The sequence below is a fragment of the Gopherus evgoodei genome, chromosome 1 (genome assembly GCF_007399415.2).
Source record: "Gopherus evgoodei ecotype Sinaloan lineage chromosome 1, rGopEvg1_v1.p, whole genome shotgun sequence".
Lineage (NCBI taxonomy): Eukaryota > Metazoa > Chordata > Testudines > Testudinidae > Gopherus > Gopherus evgoodei.
In genome coordinates, this window is record NC_044322.1 from 354,397,715 (window position 1) to 354,418,081 (window position 20,367).

Below are 20,367 nucleotides of genomic sequence, written 5' to 3' on the forward strand. Positions count from 1 at the left end.
TCAATACAACAAAGGCTTAATATGCAGCAGGGGTCATTGATATAGATCTGCTTTTCTTTTTATTATATATTTTCAAGAGCCTTTTCCAGGTACAAAATGCTATATGCTGCATATCTAACGGGGTAGAGGAGAGGGTGATCAAGTATAAAAGTCTGCATTGCACTTAATTTCCAAACCAATAAAGTAGGAGTCTGGCATGTGGTCCAGAACTCGGGTCTTTCATATGACTGCACTCTCCACTGCTGTTTGGCATGCCTGCGCTGGCTTTAATTGGACCTAGAGACTTGAGCTAAGAAAGTTCCCTTTATGAGTTCTGTCTGGGCAAAACTCTAGGAGTTAACCCCTTTATTCCAGAGGCAATACAGAGCCACATTTTACATATGGTTACCAAGAATGCGGGGGTAGACGGATACTATAGCATTGACCAGTTTGCATGGCCCCAGGTGCCATAAACTAGTTAGTTGTTTTCCCTGGTACAAAATACGTGTGTGTGTGTGTGTGTGTTGGGGGGGTGACTTTGATTTTGTGGTAGGGAAAATAGGAGATGTCAGGGTTCAACAGTACCTTTTCAATCTGACAAACAGCACGATAACACAAGTTAATATGTTGGCACTGAGACCTTTCTGACATTTGAAATAAAAGGTGATAATTTCAGTCACTGTGAAAAGTTCATGTGGGTAACTCCATCACGTGGGACATATTACAGTGTAGCCTCTTGCTGCAGACAGTGGCTACATCTACCCTGACTGTGACATATAGCTCCAATTAGCACTTAAGGAAAAAGAGACTTTCCAGACTGCACACTCACCTCGGCTCAGCCCGTCAGGTCCCCGAAGAATTCGGCATTCTTCTATCTGGCCGAATGGAGAAAACATCACCCTGATATCATTCTCATTACACTTCTTCGAAACCATTCCTATGAACAATTTTCTGTCTTCCACAGCTAGAAGATAAAAATAATGAATGAGCAAAGGCCATTTCATCTTTTTCCTGTGATCAATGCTTCATTACCACATCAAACCAAGCTCCAGTCATGTGAGTCTGGCTCTGCAACTGAAGACAAGTCCTAAGGCAAACACTTTATATTTTCAACCCTTCCCCCTCTTCCTCCCTGAATCTCTCTCTCTCTCTTTTTATGGGTGCTATTGTCATATTAGTTGCATGAATAAGACATTTTTCATTCCCTTCCCCATCATGATTTCTAAGGGAAAGAAGCATCCCGTGTCAGAGACTTAAGATATTTTTGCATAGGTTCTAACTTGAATATGTTCCCTCTCTCTTCCCCACCCCATCTCCCAAATGTATGAAAGGAAGCAAGACAAGCAGCGGGTGGCGGTGGTGGTGCCAAGTGCACATAATAAAATGAGTTAATGAAAAATACTCTGTAAAAACATTCTTATATGAAAAGGATCCTAGCTTTCCATTTCAACCAGCTTTAATGCATGGCACTCAGAAGCAGGTTTGTAGTGACTGCAATGGAAAGACTAATGCATTAAATTTTCCTCTCTTTTCCCATAATGACACAGTAGTCTCTCTTCAGACTGACACAATGTATGTTCCAGGGCAGCACTTCAACAAGGGGAGTGCATATTACTTTCCAAAAGCCAAATCTTTTGATTGGTAATGATGTTGACTTTGCAAGAATACAACAGGCACTTTGCCAAAGATATCGATAGATTATCTCCTTTTTATATCGTCCACACGGCCAGCGTAAAATAGGTCGTTCTAGCTAGGTGTGTATGCTGGCTCTGAAGTTTAACAAAAGCTCAAGCCATACACTGGTATCAAAGATGGAATAAACTGCAATAACCCCACTCCGATCTGGAAGACTCAATGCTAACTCACAATCTCCCCTATATTTAAAAAAAAATCTAAGGGCTTATTATATGGTACATATAATGCTCCTTTCTTCTGCTATTGAAATGGCATGCAAATCTAATTCACTGTTAATGAGCAGACTGCCAGAATTTTGCAGGAAGCAAAGACAGACGGAAAGCTTTATTCCAGAGTATCTGTGGTGCACTTATTTATTTCTATTGTGCAAATTATTTTTAATGAAGTATTTTCATTTCTGTGCTTATGAAAAATGAATCTTCCTTTGAACCCTGACCCACCCTGCATGTATTAGCATGTGTTTGTCAAACAGAATAAATTGCAGCTGAGAAGGAAGAAACCTATATATTTTCATGGGATTTTACTGGTATTGACACTTTTAGTGCTCTTAACATAATTTCAGCGATAAAAACAGAGGCTAATGTTTATTGAAGACAGAAGGGGTATTTGGAGTAATTTTTTTTTTAACTGGGTAGTACTTCTTTACTGAATGGTTAAGAAAGGCATTCTGCTATTTTACACAAGCAAGCATAGAGAAAATGCATTTTCCAGAACCCCAAAAGCTAATGGAAATGCTTTTTTTAAAAAAAAAAATTATTTTTTTTAAAAAGAGAATTTAGATGTAGGTTGGGTCCATGATAGCGCTTGATATGGCATGATTGTTTTACCATTTATTGCATCTATGATTACATATATTAATCATTTTTTCATCCTTTATAAGCAGAACCATAATATAAAGTGCGACCCATATTTTTTATAGGTATTTGTACTATTAACACCCATTTTACAGATGCTGAAACTGAAACACAGAGAAGTCACGTGGCCTGTCTAGAGCCACATGGTGATCGAGCTCCCAGCTCCATGCTCAATCCTACAAATGACACCACCTCAGCCAATTAAGCAACTGCACTCTAGCCCCAAAGGGTGTCCCATTTGCTCCCGCTTACAGGGAAGGGTGAAGACTTTTTATCTTCCAGCAGAAGATAAAAAAATAAGGGACCTTAATGGATGCAGGGGATCTCTTCCTCCAGCCTACCAAGAAAAGCGGAAGATGCTACTCTGCCAAGCAGCCACTTAACTTCCCCTCCTCCAAAGTCAAATGCTAAGATGTTTGTTAATTTTCCAGACACTAGCAGATGACAAACTCCCTACTGGCCTCCTTCACTTTCACTAGTAAATCTACAAATATGCCATTTAACTAAAACGATTTTGCAGGTTTGCAGCTAGAGGGTGATTTTATAGTAAATTAAACACCCAGCTCCCGTGTACTGTACATCTTCAAAATGCACATTTCAAAGAAAATGCTCAGTGTACAGAAGACATATTGGTAGGATGACATGCCTCATATCCAATGCTGTTTGGTACTGCTGATCAGTGGTAAACTTCAAGAAATTTGTAATTTTATCTTGGCTAAATGCCTAACCACACAGAATGTTTAAAGGAGCACTGCCAAGATGAAGGCGCCTATGCAGTTTTTACTCTGTTGAAAGGCATGATATCAATTTAAAACTATACAATATACTTTCATGCAGAGAAAGGCATGATCTATTCCTATCAGCATAGGATGGGAGCCACAAATTCCTAGGTTCTTACACTGATTATCTCTGTGTTCTTGGGCAAGTTACTGAACCTCTCTGCCCTAGTCTTTCCAGTATAAACAAGAAGTGTTGTGGGGATTGATAGTTAAAGTGCTGTGAGGACTACAGATCAAATACACCCAAACAATTTGGCAGGGGAGTGGGGTTCTCTACAGTAAAAATGGAGGCAGCTCACAGATTTTGTCCGTGTGGCTGGCAGTTTCACACTTTACCCAAAGGGTTGCCAACTTTCTATTGGCACAAAACCGAACACCCTATCCCTGCCCCTGCTCTCTATATTCCCCCTCCCTCAGTGGCTTGCTCTTCCCCACCCTCACTCATTTTCACTGGGCTGGGGCAGGGGGCTGGGTTGCAGGAGGACGTGAGGGCTCCAAACGGGGTGCGGGCTCTGGGGTGAGGCCAGAAATGTTGCAGGGAGTTGGAGTGTGGGAGGGGGTGAGGGCTCCGGCTGGGGATGAGGGGTTGGAGTGCAGGAGGGAGCTCCAGAGTGTGGGGTGGGGCTGAGAGATTCAGAATGTGGGAGAGGGCTGCAGGTTGAGGCAGCAGAGTTTGGGGTGTGGGAGGGGTGAGGGCTCTGGGCTGGGGGTGCTGGCTCTGGGGTGGGGCCGGGGATGAGGAGTTTGGCATGCAGGAGTGAGCTCCAGGCTGAGGTCGAGGGATTCGGAGTATGGCGGAGGGGCTGGGGTGCAGGAGGGGATGAGAGTTCTGGTGTGGGGCTGGGGATGAGGAGTTTGGGTTCAGTAGGGGGCTCCAAGTTTGGAGGGGGCTCAGGGCTGGGGCGTGGGCTTACCTCAGGTGGCTCCTGGTCAGCAATGCTAAGGTAGGCTGCCTGCCTGTCCTGGCTCCATGCTGCGCCCCGGAAGCAGCCAGCAGGTCCAGTTTCTAAGCAGGGTGCTGTGGGCAGGACTACACAGCACGTGCTGGCCTCGCCTGCAGGCAACCCCCCCCCCGCCGGCTCAGAGCCAGTGCTTGGGGCAGAGGCAGCACGTGGAGCCCGGTGGCCCCCTACCTAGAAGCTGGACCTGCTGGCCATTTCCGGGGTGCAACACGGTGCCCCAGGACAGGACTTTTAATGGCCTGGTCGGCGGTGCTGCATGGAGCTGCCAGGTCCCTTTTCTACGGGGTGTTCCAGTCGAAAACCAGACACATAGTCACCCTACTTTAAACCATTAGAGATTGCTGTACCACATACAGGGCCACCCGGGGGGGGGGCAAGTGGGGCAATTTGCCCCATGCCCCAGGCCCTGCAGGGACCCCCACGAGAATATAGTATTCTATAGTATTGCAAACTTTTTTTATGGAAGGGGCCCCCAAAATTGCTTTGCCTCAGGCCCCCTGAATCCTCTGGGCAGCCCTGGCCCATATGTTACAGGTTAGCCGGTGCTTAGAGTTGAGCAGAGCCCCAGAAATGGTGCACACAGCGGGCAGGGCCTGTAACCGAGGGTGGGGAGGGAATGCGGGGAACAAGCAAGGCAGCCACCCAGGGCTTAAAGCCCTGGAAGTGGAGAAATAACTAAAAAAAATGATAGGGGGTGCAAGTATGCTTGCTCACCCCAGGTGCTAAAATGTCCAGTTGCGGCACTGACCATGGGACCAGGCCTCCTTCCTCTGATCTTGACAGCAGTGGCCTCACCTCCCACCACAGTTCAGGAAAGTGCAGAGTTAATGGAGATAAGACCCCAGAGGAAGCCCCATCCCATGCAGGTTAGAGACAGGAGCTCCCGTCCATCCCATGCAGGGGTGGACAGGAGCAGTTCAAAATTCAGAAGACAGATAAAAAAGCACGATTTATTTGTTTAAATCACTTTTTGGGGGGAGGAGTTCATTCTGATGCATGGATTTTGGACTCAGTACTGCTGTCCGGCTGCTTTGCACTATTTTGGCAATGTAAAGCAGATGCAACCTGATATATAACCAGCCAGTTAACAAATGTATGGATGCTTTGCACTGCCGGAGCAGGACAAAGCAGTTAGAGTGTACCAGTGAATCAAGCCCTGTAAATGTACATTGGACTCAATCTTGAAGCTGTGTCTGCCTGGGTGGAGCCCTTGAGGAGTCCCACTGAAGTCACTGCATTGCAGTAGAAAGGCATTAGTGTCTCATTTTTACACTTCATTCAGTTTGCTTGGACAGTGAAAATTGACTAATCTTTTTTCACTTCTCTGTTCCCAGTCCATCATTTCAGTTATGGATTCTCATATGTTAAAACCAAGGGGCTGTGTTTGGGATCACAGCACTACAGGAGAATGTTTAAACAATTAAGAAATGAAAAATGCTATTAAGCGTTGCTAACTTCTCTCTTTCTTTCCTGAAGCTAAAATTCTATCATGAAAATACATGACAGTGTCCCCTTAAGTGACTGAAGCTATCATATTTAAATATATCTAGAACACTGTTCCCTTCTCACAATAAGTTGTCCTCTCCTTTAAGCCAATCAAGTAATGGTTAATTATTTAAGTACAAATGTTTTTTCCCCCTGGAGGGAAAGAAAAAAGGTTTTTTTATCCTCATTTGTAAGATGGCGAAAAACCCTAGTGTACAATCTGTCAAAGTCACACCTGGATCTGGAACTGCCTGAATTAATTAACAACTTTTCTATGTGTTAGTGCTGGCATATGGCATTTAATTACTGCTTCCAAATCTGCAAGTTTCTCCACTTAGGATTTCAAAACCATTTCTTCACCCTTTCAGTGAATCAGAAAGTACGTACAGGATAATGCAACAGAGAATTTTTCTTGGGTTCCCCAAAGTCTTGGCATTTTATAAAAATGGTCATATACTGTCCTCGGGATATCTGTCCTGAGGTCCATCATTAATGAGAGATGTACAGGAGGACAGACTAGAAGATATAATGGTCTCTTCTGGCCTCAAACTTTATGAATTTATGAGCACCATATACTGCATACTTCATCTTTTTGAAGGAAGAACTTTTAGGGAGGGTAAGTTTATCGGCTAATTATTTTAAGTATCCTCCAGTGAAAGAAATTCATTAGCCATAAGGATGCTGCTCCATTTGCTCTAGCTGCAGAAAGCCTGGTTACCATGAAACGGATTACATTTTGCTGCATCTGCATAGGAGGAGATAGGACCTGAAGGCCAGTGTACAGTCATGCTCTGCAGAGGCCCACCTTCACCGTTCATACAGAGGGGTGGAGAGCAAGTCTGGAGGCTGCTACCCATATTCACCAGCCATTCTACCCTGCATCGGGGGACACAAAGGCCGAGAATGCCCTCAGACTGTAGAAGTGGCGAGGTGCTGCTCCACAGCTATTCCATAACCAGGCATGTGTGGGAGATGTCTGTACCACATCACTCCAATAGAGGTCTCTGACTCAAACTTGGCTTCTGGAGGTTGATATGAGGATAAGTCAGCAGAGGATTGGCTCTGATAAAGCACAAGGGGGGGTGTCACAGTTCAGGGCCACTTCATGCAAGTGCCCACAAGTCTGGTCACTCATCCAAACCCTCTTGCATCTGGAAGTCTCACAAGAAGCACGTGTGAAAGTTATTGTGTTTTCTGTTTCCAATTGGGGCAGAAATTCCCTTCCCATTATATTTTGGCACTGCAAGTCAAGCCTTGGAATTCAGAAGTGAGCAATTGTTTTTTAAAAAAGGACACTAAACAGAACATTGCAAAGCCTTCACACAAATTTTAGTGTTGAGTCCAGAACTGGGCAAACTGTTGTCAGATCAGATCATCCAGCTTAATAGGATTTTCAACACTGTCACTCAGCAAATACTGAGTTTTAGCAATCCTGTAAAATTACCAAGGGAACATCAGCGCTCATATCAAGTTTCATTGGGTTTCATCAGCTCTACAGAGAGGTTGGTAAACTCAAGAGAACTTCAGTCTACGCTTGCTATAGTTCTCTTATGTCTATCTATGAGCTACTTGGAACTTTTGGTCAACAGGAGTCTTCAAGCTCTTTGAACTTTTAGAAGTTCTAGTTACCAATAAAACCTAGTTCAGTTCTGATGCATCGCTTCCCATGGTGAGAGAACAAACGGTTCAAGAACTCCCCACAAATGCTCAAACACTACCAATCACAAAGACCAACCCACCTTGGATAGCTCTTTATCTCTTCCCCAGACCTCTCTCTTCTTCTCCGGAGCTCTTTTCACTCTGTATACCCTGCAGATGGCATACTGTTTCCTTCCAGTGTGCCATTGGCACAGACACATGTCCTTCTTTAGCTGCTGGCACAGTGGCACCCGGAAAACAGATACCAGCTGTTCCTCTCCATTGCACCACTCTGCCCCCCCAAGCTACCAAACCTCTAGCTCACCTCCCACACCCTGGCTCTGATCCCACTTCCAGTATCTCTAAGGTGCTATGCTACATTCATGACCGTAGCAGTAGCTTTCCTCTCCAGCTTCAAACAACAAAGAGTTCTCAACATTCTAAATGTGCATGTGAAAATTAGACATTGTCTGCTTTTCTTCAGAAGATTAATCTAAAGGAGGCCATTCCACCTGCTTACTTTCCTTTCGTCAGTTGGAACTTCTGTGCCTTCTTCCAAAATCTGGAAAACTTTTGGAGGAAAAAAAAAAGCAACTTAGCTGTATTTAGTGCTGGTGAAAGGTGTTGGAGAATGCCTTGGAGAGGGGGTTCATTTTTGGTCAATTCTCTATTGCACTTCTATTCTGTCCATGAGATTTCAGAGTGAAATTTACCCTATGTAGAAGGGCACATACAAGGCTTATGTTGGACTTCATTAGTTCATGGGGTCTTATGTAGTATCTTGCAGAGGAGGAAAAAAAATTGGCCATAGAAAGCATGATCAATACTTGGGGTGGAATCCTGGTCCTCGTGAAGTCAGTGACAAAACTCCCAGTGACTTCAATGGGGCTAGGATTTCACTCAGTTTGCATACTCAGACTACTTGGCCTTTCTGCTGAGCATCCAGACAAGGATGACGACTTTGTGCTAGTGGTGAGTGCTTTTTTGGTTTATGTTATGTGAGCGCCTCACCAATAGAAGAGCAAGTTTCCCCATTTCCATTTCCATCGGGGCCAGCCCAGTTCCGCTGTGCACCTGGCCAGTTTTTAAAGCCGTCTGCAACATGGAAAGGAGCACAGTACAAAGTTTTAAGTTCTTCTAAAATTTAGTCTGTGGAGAAGGCTAAAAATGGGATGCAGTACAATTAGCAAAACCTTGCGGAGAGATTTAGAGCCCAATCATCATTTACATTTGCAGATATGTAGATCTCTAAGTGCATGGCTTCTGCCCTGATTACTAATTAATGAGGTGCAGAGATGCCTGTTGGAAGGCACCGGCTCTGATTATGTCAGCCTTATGGGGAAAAGAAGCTCTTGCAGTCTAAGAAGGAAGGTGATTTCTTTAACATATATTTTAGTAAATTATAGGAATGAATCGAGGGGGAAAAAGATGTATAGATTTTTTTTAAACAAAACACACACAGGCAGCCCTACCATCAGATTGTCTAATGCCTGGAATACACAGATCTGATGTATTTTATAGATTTAGCACACTGTATATTTTGCACATCATATATATTCCTTAAGTCAACAAGCTATATTTTGAATAAATATTATTGTCATAATATTTATTTGAGAGAGGTCTAGAGTACCCTTCCTAAAACAAAAGTCAATATAGGTCTCATAAGAGCAAAACATCCAGTTTGATTTTAAATTGAGCCTAGAATCAGAAAAGCATCCTTATTCAGGAAGGGTGTTTAGACACATGATTAACTTGAAGAATATACCTAAGTCCAATTCAGACAGTGCTTAAATACTTTCCTGAATATGGGACTCTCTCTTTCCACTCCCATGTTATTTTAATCTCAGACTGTTATCAGCATTAGATGTTACTGATTGCTAAGAAACTCCACAACTACTGTCAGCAGGATACCAACAAAAGACAAACACAACAAAGCCATGATACAGAGAATGCATAAGGAAGAGAGGAAAGAATACTTCCTCCCTTCTTTAAACTGAAGACAAACGGGAGTTCAAAGCAGGTCAACGTTTTTCAGGACCTCTCAGCTATAGGGACACTTCCTTAAAAGGTTTTCGCTATTTAAAGAAAAAAGCATAAGCCATGCCTTGCATTTGTTTTTTAAATGAAAAGAGACACACACACACATATTAAGTAGGAAATAGGATAATCACTTACCATTGGACTTTTCACTATCTGCGGGTTTCATCTGAATAGGATGATGCATCTAAAAATATAAATAAAAAGACAGTAAAGCAGGTTAGACAGTCACAAAGTCAAGCATTTTACTTTTACTGGCACTGCTGACATTAGTTGCTCAGCGGGCTAAAACGATACACGATCAATATTAAACAGGCTGGCAAGTCAGAAAGATATAAATTTCAAATGATACCTTAATATTGGCTTTTAAATGAAAGTAAAATGTTAAAGGAGTATTTTATAACCAGCAAGTTTAAACCCCCACAATTTATTGGGCCCACAGGACTCATATAAACTTTAATTTGTTGTATTTAGTTTCAGAAGACCTCTCAAGTTACAGCCCTCGCTGGTTTATGGCATGCGTGATTTCTGTTTTACCAGCTTATAACTTTTCTTTTCTTGAGTTTGTTAACAACTAACAGAACAGAGACAAAGTTCTAAAGTAATCTAAAAACTGCCAGGCAGCAACTGAAACCTACACGTCTTGATTTGTGGTTCATGATTAAGAAGTGTGTGACAACAACTCATCCAGTACCAAAGGGGAAAAGATCTGTGATTCCCATAGCTGTTGCTTGCTTAGTGACTGGCCTTCTCTTCAAAACACTTTAATCACTCATTCACCAATCTGCCCTTACAATGTGGGTACAATCCTGATCTCATCAAAACTCCTAATGCACTTTTCTTTCTCAACCTGTTTCTGAACAATAAGCAAACTCCTGTGTGTAGCTTTATATAGCAATTAACACACTGTGTTGTACACAAGGACAATCCACAATCTTGCATTTGGAATGGCAGACTTTGCCTTTCGGAATGGGGCGCTGCCCCATGTCACTCCCCTGAAGCTACAAGATTTTGATCTGAAAACACATTACAAACCGGAGCCTTTTCTTTTTGTTTTTTACACCTTCCCCCAAATCTCCACCATGGACTCATTTCTTAGCACAGTGCAAGCACATGACAGCTGTTAAGAGATTATCTCTGATGAGCTTACAGAGCAATTTCCGTGTACAAATTTCCATTGCACCTCAGTGGTCATTTCTTATTGCTGCTCTCAAGCCTTAGGCACTGATCCTGAAAATTGTTCTGTGGGGAAAGACACCTGAGGTCGCATAGAGATCTACTGACTTTAGTGGGGCTCTGCACATGCACTGGGACCTTAAGATGCAGAGCTCATTGCAGGATTGGGGCCATAGACTTTTCTCCAATAATTCCTCCACATTTCACACAGGCATGTTGAACGGACTGTATTATTATTGCACGCCCTGAACGCAACAGGGTTTGCGCTGCCTGAAACCGTCAACTGCTATTCCAGTTTTATTTTAAAAAGATGCCAAATATGAAATTGGAAAAAATCAACAATTAAGCAGAAGATGGAAACCACATAATCATGCCAAATGTGTTTGGAGCCAGAGAGGAGGGGAAAATGACTAGCATGTGTGGTTTTTGGTAGTGTTATTTAGTTTTCAATGCTGTACTTGCTAGATTCCTTGGCAAGTAGAGAACACTACTGTGAATCTTCCATGGAATCTGCTCAAAGTTCAGAATGTCCCCCAGTCCCACAAATCAATACACTCCTTGCACTGTTGCAAAACCTCTTCTGTTTCATTCCCTATAGTGTCTTAAGGAACAAGCAGAGCCATACGGTGCACGCAGTCACTGGGATGTGTAAAATACTTTATTTTAACAATCCAGTTTTCATTGATCCATTTATTTCCCAACTGAACTCTAACAGCCCAGTGCCTGTCTGCCATCTTTCTGATTTTCAACTAATATCTAAGGAAGGGAAATGTCTATTATGCTTTGTTTCCTTTACCTGATGTTTAATTGTTGTTTTGACATCGGCAATATTAAGGGAGATTTAGGTTGGATATTAGGAAAAACTTTCTAACTACAAGGATAGTGAAGCCCTGGAACAGATTACCTGGGGAGGTTAAGTATCAGAGGGTAGCCGTGTTAGTCTGGATCTGTAAAAGCAGCAAAGAATCCTGTGGCACCTTATAGACTAACAGACGTTTTGGAGCATGAGCTTTCGTGGGTGAATACCCACTTCCTCAGATGCATGTAATGGAAATATCCAGGGGCAGGTATATATATGTGTGCTAGCAAGCAAGCTAGAGATAACGAGGTCAGTTCAATCAGGGAGGATGAGGCCCTGTTCTAGCAGTTGAGGTGTGAAAACCAAGAGAGGAGAAACTGGTTCTGTAATTGGCAAGCCATTCACAGTCTTTGTTCAATCCTGAGCTGATGGTGTCAAATTTGCAGATGAACTGAAGCTCAGCAGTTTCTCTTTGAAGTCTGGTCCTGAAGTTTTTTTGTTGCAGGATGGCCACCTTAAGGTCTGCTATAGTGTGGCCAGGGAGGTTGAAGTGCTCTCCTACAGGTTTTTGTATATTGCCATTCCTAATGTCTGATTTGTGTCCATTTATCCTTTTCCGTAGAGACTGTCCAGTTTGGCCGATGTACATAGCAGAGGGGCATTGCTGGCATATGATGGCGTATATTACATTGGTGGATGTGCAGGTGAATGAACCAGTGATGGTGTGGCTGATCCCCTGGAAGGGGAAAGGGGAATGGGGAGGTTGTGGAACCCCCTTGGAAGTTTTTAAGAACAAGTTTGACAAACATCTGTCAGGGATGGTCAAAGTATACTTAATCCTGCCTCAGTGTGAGGTGGGTCGGAATGAAAGGGGTGGACAGGATGACCTTGTGAGGCCTCTTTCAGTCCTACGTTTCTATGTGCACTGCAGGGGAATTTAAGTTCATGGGAATGTGCGTCGTCCCCATCAAGGAAAAAATCAAACAAGAAAAAAGTGGCATAATTTGCTAAAATAAACCCATTATCTGCATTGCTTCTTTGCTAAGCATTTGAAAGATGAAGTCATCAATGAGCTAAAGGAATTGTTTAGGGTTATGCAAGAGGGTGTAACTAGGAGCAATGAGCAAAGGAAAATTTAGGCTGACTGTTCCAGATATGTTGTCTGACATTAAGGTCTTTCATGTAGAACAGTCTCCTGAGGGAAGTGCTGGAATTAGCATCACTTGGGTTATGTCAGAATGACAAAGCCCTGGAGAACATGCAGTCATGAAAAACCAACCCAACCCACCTATTACACTAGATGGGGAATCAAATTATCTTCCTGTATTTATACAGTACTTAATACGACAGCATCTAAACAGATAGATTTAGACCAGAGTTGGTTCCATCTGTAATTTCTACAAGTTTATGGTTCTAAAGTGAAGGATCTTTTTAGTTTCATCCTAGAGAGGTTAGACAAAGAGGTCAATTGTGGATCAAGCTCATTAGGAAAGTGTTCTTTGTAGTGGTTACCATTAAAAAGCCATAATCAATTTGTACTTTATCACTCAGAGTAATGTTTTTTCAGGGAGCCTAGAACTATGGGTGGCCTTCTTACTCCTCTGCCTTAGCAACAGAGAGACTTGCTGGAGCTAAACTAAGGGTTTGTCTTCACTATCAGGGTAAGTCGACCCAAGTTACGCTACTACAGCTACGTGAATAGTGTACCTGGAGTCGACGTAGCTTAGGTCGACTTACTGCGGTGTCTTCACTGTGCTGCGTCGATGGGAGATGCTCTGTGGTCGACTTATTTTATTCTTCTTGGAGAGGTGGAGTACTGGGGTCTATCGGAGAGTGCTCTGCCATTGATTTAGCGGGTCTTCACTAGACCCACTAACTCGACACCCACTGCATCAATTGCAGCAGCATTGATCTCCCCGGTAGTGAAGACAAGCCGTGAGAGACAGATCCCTGTCACCCCAGTCTGTTAGCCAATCATATAATTTCCTCTAAAGCTCTGCCAGCTTTTACTGTGCCTTGCGGATAACACTTGATGCACCCTAGTTCCCGAACATCCTGGAAATTGGTTCTTCACCAGTATTCAGCCCGTTACTAGACGCTCTCAGAAATTACCAAGTCTGCTGTCTCCAGAGTGAGAGTTATGCACAGCAGTCTGCTAGCTGAGCTGAGGAATCACACTTTTGTATTAATACACTGAGAAGAACTTATAGTAAAACCAAGAATAAGTTTATGAATAAAGAACAGAGATACTAAACAAAGAGAAGAGAAACAGATGTGGTTACAAATAAAACAAAACAGGTAAATTCTAGTCTGGTAGAAGTAGGTTAACTCTAGTAAATTAATCTTCTCAGAAACAGCCTTTTCCCTCAAACCTTTTCTGTAGAGCTGGCTGGTATTCAGTCTGGAGAAGAGCTCTGTATGGCTCAAAAGCTTGTCTCTTTTACCAACAGAAGCTTGTCCAATAAAAGATAGCACCTCACCCACACTGTAACTTTCATCATGGCATAATTACCGCTGATTTGCTATTAAGCCACTAGTTTGTGCTTTTAGCGAAAATAACCATTCTACTCATGACTCAGTTGTGACTGTGGTTTGCACCTAACTTCAAAATTTCTCAATCAAGACTGTGGGCCTGTTTCTCTGCTCACCAAGCTGTAAATCAGGAGTAACTCCATTGTACTCAATAAAGTTACATTAGGGCCAACTAGCATGAGATCAGAATCAGGTCCTGTGAGAATAACCTGCAGACTATCCACAGTAAGGAGGGTACAAAATACAAAAAATGGGGCATCTGGAGAAACAAGAGTGGTAAAAAACGTTACTCTGTTAGTTTCCTTACATGAGCGGGCTCACATTGTTTAACCCTGGCCATCACCCATTGATAAGTTAGCAACCTTTAACATTAGATTCAATAAAACATGCCATTTATATCCTGAACTGGGTTTTGCAGAGTCACTGGTTCGCATCTCATTATTAAACTCATTGCTGACCTCTAGAGACAGCTGCCGTGACAATACATATTATAAGCTCTCTACCCATAAAATATTTAAAAGTGTGTGTGTGTGTGTGTGTGTGTGTGTGTGTGTGTGTGTGTGTGTGTGAAGGGGGGAGATTGAATCTGGAAGAGATGTGCAGTGAATAAGAAAATTAAAGGGGGCAGAGACAAGGGCTAAATAGGTACTTTCCCTTCCCTCTACAATGAGCAAAAGGGAAAATAATCGGAGCATTTTATATCTTGCTTGTATAACTGTAGGCTATAAAGTAATAAAATAGCTGCGCTTTCCTGGGTCCTCCAAAAGATTACAGATGATATAAACCTGTTTCAAATTAGATGCCACCCACTAGAATCATGTCATCTACTGAAATGAAGGATTTCATGTCTTATCAGAAAGCAGTTATTGTAGATATACATCAGAAAGCCAGACACTTATGTATCTCCACGTGAGTGATTTCTCAATATGTCATGCTTTCATAACTAAAAACAGTAGAGACGTTTTTCTGTGGCTCGAAGAAAGCATAGCTTATAAACGTGCAGTATTTATGAGAATGATTTTGCAGTTAATAAATAGGGAAGAAATAAAGTAACGCAAGTAAAAAAATTTGCACATCAATGACACCCTGAATGCAGCTCAGACCCCATGGCAAAAGGAAACAACTGGTATTTTCTATCAGCAAGGCTGACTGTAGAACAACCTCCCAAGAGAAGCCTCATGTCTCGAGCTCTGTGAAACCAGACTGTAATAGAGAACAATCCTGCATCGTCAAGGTTTTCTGTAGCTCCTCTGACGTGCATGATGCTGTACAGACAACAACAATACCTAGTTCTTATGTAAGTGCTTTACAGAGGAAGTAAGCATCCTTATCCCTATTGTTCAGATGAGGAAACTGAGGCATGGAGAGGTGAAGTGTCAGCGACAGAGCCAGAAATAGAACCCAAGTCCCCCGAGTCACCGTTCTGTGTGCTACCCACTAAACCACACAAGGTCACAGTGCAAAGTAGCATAAAAACTAGGACTCCAATCTGACAAACGGATGCTAACGTGGGTCCACATGGGAATTGGAACAACTGCTTGCAAGACGTGCAATCCCACTTAAGTCGATAGGAATCTTACTGTTGGCTTTCCTGGGAGCAGGATCAGACCTCAAGTCCTGGCTTATAAGTTAAAGATGACTAATTAGGGGCTTCTCATTCTTTTTTTCTGAGCAGGTACAACCATATGTAAATACAACTGTGCTGGAAAAACACTCTCAGAGGTACAGATACTGTCTTGCTTTCAAGCCTCAAAGTCATCTTTTCAACAGTAATAACTCTACCTATTTACATTCTTGTCAAAACCGTGTGACATCTGTAAGGGGGGAAAATAAGCAAGGTAAGAGTCTATTTCTGGCAAAAATTTTGCAAGGAAATTAGATTAACCTGGATGGAATTCTATCAGGGAATTTGGAGTCTGTCGTGGTGATTAAATCATCATTTCTGTCAGACTACTCTAATCGGCTGTCAAATACCATTCCACAGCCCCATATGTAACTTGGCTTCCTAGTTATTCCGTGTATGTTACCTTCTGTATACAAAACAAATACCAAACAAGGAGGTGTGCACAGTTTAGCATTTAGAAGAGTCATTAGCTGTGATTATTATTGTGTGTTTTCACATCACACAACAACATAAGCTTACAGCTTGTTTTATTTATTCAAAGAATATTAAAAAACAGGTGTAGTCAAACATGGAGTGCTAAAAAGTGAATTGGAGAAAATTCTCAGCAGACATTGGTATGCATTCAGTATCTGCCACGCTAGCAGCAGTTGCTTAACCCTTTCGTCGATATTAGCACAGTTAGGGTGGGATATTATAAAATCACTGGGGATTTCACTACCCAATTGCCATTAACTTTGATGGGAATTGTCTATCCAAATCTTTAAAGCAGCCTAGTCCATTAATCTCAGTCTTAATTTCAACATATACTACTGTCCCAGTGCCTTATAAATCCACCTGTGGAATGGAGGTTTTTAGAATGCGTGTGTTTGTTTTAAAGAGGAGCCTAGTATCAGTCAATGGCATTCACCCTGAAAGTATGATTGTCCCTTCAGTGCTGGAGAAAAGGCTGCTGGAGGTGCGGGACTTCGGAGGTGCGAAACTCCCATGGACCTCAGTGGAATTTGTGAATGCTCTGCATTTCTGAACAATAAGGCCATGCACATACAGTGCCATGACTAGATTTTGGAAAATAGTCACTATTTTATGATTCATTACGCACACAAAAGATCATGTGGGATTATTAAATCCCAGTCAGGTGCTTTAATTTCCATGCTTGATGATGGGGATCACCCACTTTCCAACCTGTCCTTATTGTTTCTGATGCAGAAGAAAACCACAAACCAAGCAGTCCCACGTGCCCATGTTGATCATCCTTGGCTTCAACCAGTTCAACACTTTGGTCGCTCACTGGCCCCCTACAATTCTGGGTGAAGGGAGGCGTTTCCTTCAGAGTTCAGCACACTGTGACTCCAAGCAAGGGGCTTAAAAGAGCTCAGCATGCTGAGAGTGACTCTCTATCTCTGTGGCTCTTAATATTGTTGGGGACGCACTTGGCATAAACCAGGTAACTCACGAGAATGGAAGGCCATGAGAGCCGATGAAGTCCTCTTGCTCTGAGCCATAGTGTACCAGCTCTCCTCTAGACTCCATGTTTGACCTCGAGTTGCCCTTGTGGAAGGGGCTACTCCTTCTCGGAAAAAAACAGTAAGAACCAGTTAGTTGTTAGGCAGACTTGGCCCTGGGCGGGAAATAGTTGCTGGGCAGACTTGGTTCTGGGCAGGTACAGTTTACATCACAGAAAGCATTGTAACAAGTTACTGTTTTGGTTGAAGTATAAAAAGTATGTGAGTTGTTTGTTTTGCGCACTTTTGATTTGAGCCCTGTGTAGCTCCTGATGCCTATTTGAGATCTCAAATAAAGTTTGTTTACTTCTCCACCCTGGTGTGTCCTATTGGCGCGGCACACACCGGGCAACAAACCCAACCATTGCCACCTCGGGCACTGAGTGCCGGCAACAGTTTTTGGCGCCCAATGTGGGGCTCGAGGCCAAATTGTGCCTTGCCCGGACTTCTTCGGCAGCCGGCGGTCGCAGCCGACGCCCAGCGCGCACCAGTGATTTTACCGGGGGCCTCGACAGAGACACGTCAGACCGACCTCGGAGGACACAACGGTGCAACGCGATCATATAGTGGAGAAATAACGGGGAGTAGGGGTAGATTGGTTTCTCTAGAAGGTGGACAACGATGGAGAACCGGTTCCCCTATATAAGGTAAGACCAGTCTGGTTTATTTACTTTCTGGTTTATTTCTGGTCTGTCTCTGGCTTGTCTGGAGTGTTTGCCCGAGGCTGGGGACGCCCAGTCATTGTAATTCCCATTAGCTATTGGTTTATTAGCATATAATGGGTCAAGGGCATGGTATGGGGCGGCAGGTACAGTGTACGCAGCTAGAATGCATTTTAAGGCATTGGAAGGTTTTTGGGTCAGACCCGCTCAGGAAAAGTAAAATAAAGAGATACTGTACAGTTGACTGGCCTCAATATCAACTAGAAGACCAGGAGAGGTGGCCACCGGAAGGATCACTTAAGTATAATACGATCCTTCAGTTGCTTTTATTTGCCAAAGAACTGGCAAATGGATGGAATATATGTATGCACAGTTGTTTATGTTATTGAGAAGCAGGTCGGACATGTTGCATGTTTGTAATTTGTTGCATGTTTGTGATTTGGATCCGACTGGATCATCGGTCGAGGTTCCTGTGGTTACTGAGAACCCTCTCAAAACTGTAATGCCAGAACCGATGTCCCCTTCGGCTATTGCACCCCCGCCATCTTATGAGTTGATGCGTAATAGGAATGTGTCGGTTACTGCGGCTACGGGCCTATATCCCCTTATTACTGAGACCGCGATTGCCCGGCAGGGAGCTGAGGGGTGACGAGCCACCACCATGCAAGCTTATACTTACGTACACTTTAACTCTGTGGACTTGGCTGCATTTAAAGTACAAGCTGGAGAGTTTTCCACGAACCCTAGTTGTTTCATCTCAGTTTTTGAAGGGTGTTTAGCTAGCCATAAACCGGATTGGGATGACTGTAATAGCCTTCTGAAAACTTTGTTATCGGAGGTTCAAAGCAATCAGGTTGTGTCAAAGGCTAGGGAGGAGGCACAGCGCAGGCATGAGAGGGACCCACAGAATGTCCCCGATCCTGCGGATATGGTCCCTGTGAGAGACCCGCAGTGGAACCCTAACAACCCCTTGGATTACACCCGTTTAACTGTCTATAAAGAATTACTCCTATATGGGCTCCAACATTCTGCAGTTAGGCATAACAATTGGGCCAAGCTTTATGAGGTAATGCAGGAGCAAAAGGAAAGCCCAGTTGCCTTTTTACAGCGTATTCGGGATACTATCAGGCAAAATACTAATGCGAATCCCGATGATCAGGCCACCGAGGCAATTATGAAGGGCATTTTCACCAGCCGCGCAGCCCTGACATTAAAAGAAAGCTGCAGAAAAAGAAGGACCTAATGGGCATGTCCATGGCCCAAATTTTAGAGACTGCAAATAAAGTATATGCCCTAAGGGATGGAGAAAAGGAAAAAAGGCAGGTCAAATTAATGGTCGCAGCAGTGCAGGCTGGCACCGAGGAAAGGCCACAAGGAGGGGGAAGAGGTCGAGGCATGAGAGGCTGTGGGCGAGGACGTCCAGGCCCACAGGAGAGGCGCCTAGGCCGAAACCAGTGCGCCTTGTGTGGCAAGGAAGGACACTGGAAGAATGAGTGCCCTACCAGGGGACCCATCCCCTTGATGGGAATGGAGGATAAGGACTAGGGGTGTCGGAGAGACGGACTATCCCACCCCCGGAACCCCAAGTAAAAATGCGGGTGGGAAAGCTGGAAATGGACTTCTTGGTAGACTCAGGGGCAGCGAGGACAGCTGTCAACCAACCCCTCAAGCTGCCTGTTGAAAATTCCTTAACCGTAATAGGCGCCACGGGGAAGGGAACCAAGTGCTCGGTGTATGCCCCTGCCGAATGTGCCTTGGGAGATAGAAATATTTCTCTCCGATTGGTCTACCTCCCTGATTGTCCAACCCCCCTACTGGGACGAGATCTGCTTTGTCGGTTGGGAGCCATCATGCACTTCACCCCAGATGAAATAACCCTCACCTTGCCCCCTGAGAACGCCTGGATGATGGCCCTTAAACTTGAACCTCCAGCTATGCAAGCCCCCGAGTGGAGGCAATGGATAGACCAAATATATCCACTGGTATGGGCATTGGAGATCCCTGGGAAGGCCACCCATGTGACTCCTGTTACTGTCCAACTCCTACCTGGAAAAAGCCCAGTGCGAATTCGGCAGTACCAGATCAACAGGGAAGAAAAAGGGGGGCTGCACGACATAATAGATAAGTTCTTGAATTACAGTGTACTTAGAGAATGTCAGCTGGCCTGGAACACCCCTGTTTTGCCAGTAAAGAAGTCCAATGGCACATATCGGTTGGTACAAGACTTAAGAGCGGTCAACAAGCGTGTTAAGACTTTACACCCCCTTGTTCCGAACCCCTATACCCTGTTGGCCTCTATAGGAACGCAGTATACCCATTTCTCGGTCCTTGATTTAAAGGATGCTTTTTTCACAATTCCGGTTGACACCTCCTCCCAATAAATCTTTTCGTTTGAATGGGAGGGTAGTAACAGAGTAAAGAAACAGCTTTGTTGGACGGTCTTGCCACAAGGGTTTAAAAATTCGCCCACCCTTTTCGGCCAAGCCCTGGCCAATGACCTAGAGGAGTGGAGTAATAAGGAAGAGGTTCTCCTTCTACAATATGTAGATGACCTGTTAATTGCTGCCATAAGAGTAACTCAGTGTCTTAAAGCTACCGGGAGCCTTCTAAATTTTATTGGACTTCGAGGGTATCGGGTAGCTC

The 20,367-nt window shown here is 43.7% G+C and overlaps 1 protein-coding gene across 14 annotated transcripts in view; it reads right to left on the reverse strand.

Annotated features, from left to right (window-relative positions):
- The window catches only part of CELF2 (CUGBP Elav-like family member 2), a 690,477-nt gene that overhangs the window by 78,154 nt on the left and 591,956 nt on the right, over positions 1 to 20,367 (reverse strand). For all 14 annotated transcript variants that reach the window (XM_030570388.1, XM_030570044.1, XM_030569870.1 and 11 more), the window contains 2 exons: positions 9,568 to 9,616; positions 809 to 943 (listed from right to left, as the gene is read on the reverse strand). In XM_030570388.1, the coding sequence (XP_030426248.1) occupies positions 809 to 943; positions 9,568 to 9,616 (184 nt within the window). The remainder of the gene's footprint in view (positions 1 to 808; positions 944 to 9,567; positions 9,617 to 20,367) is intronic.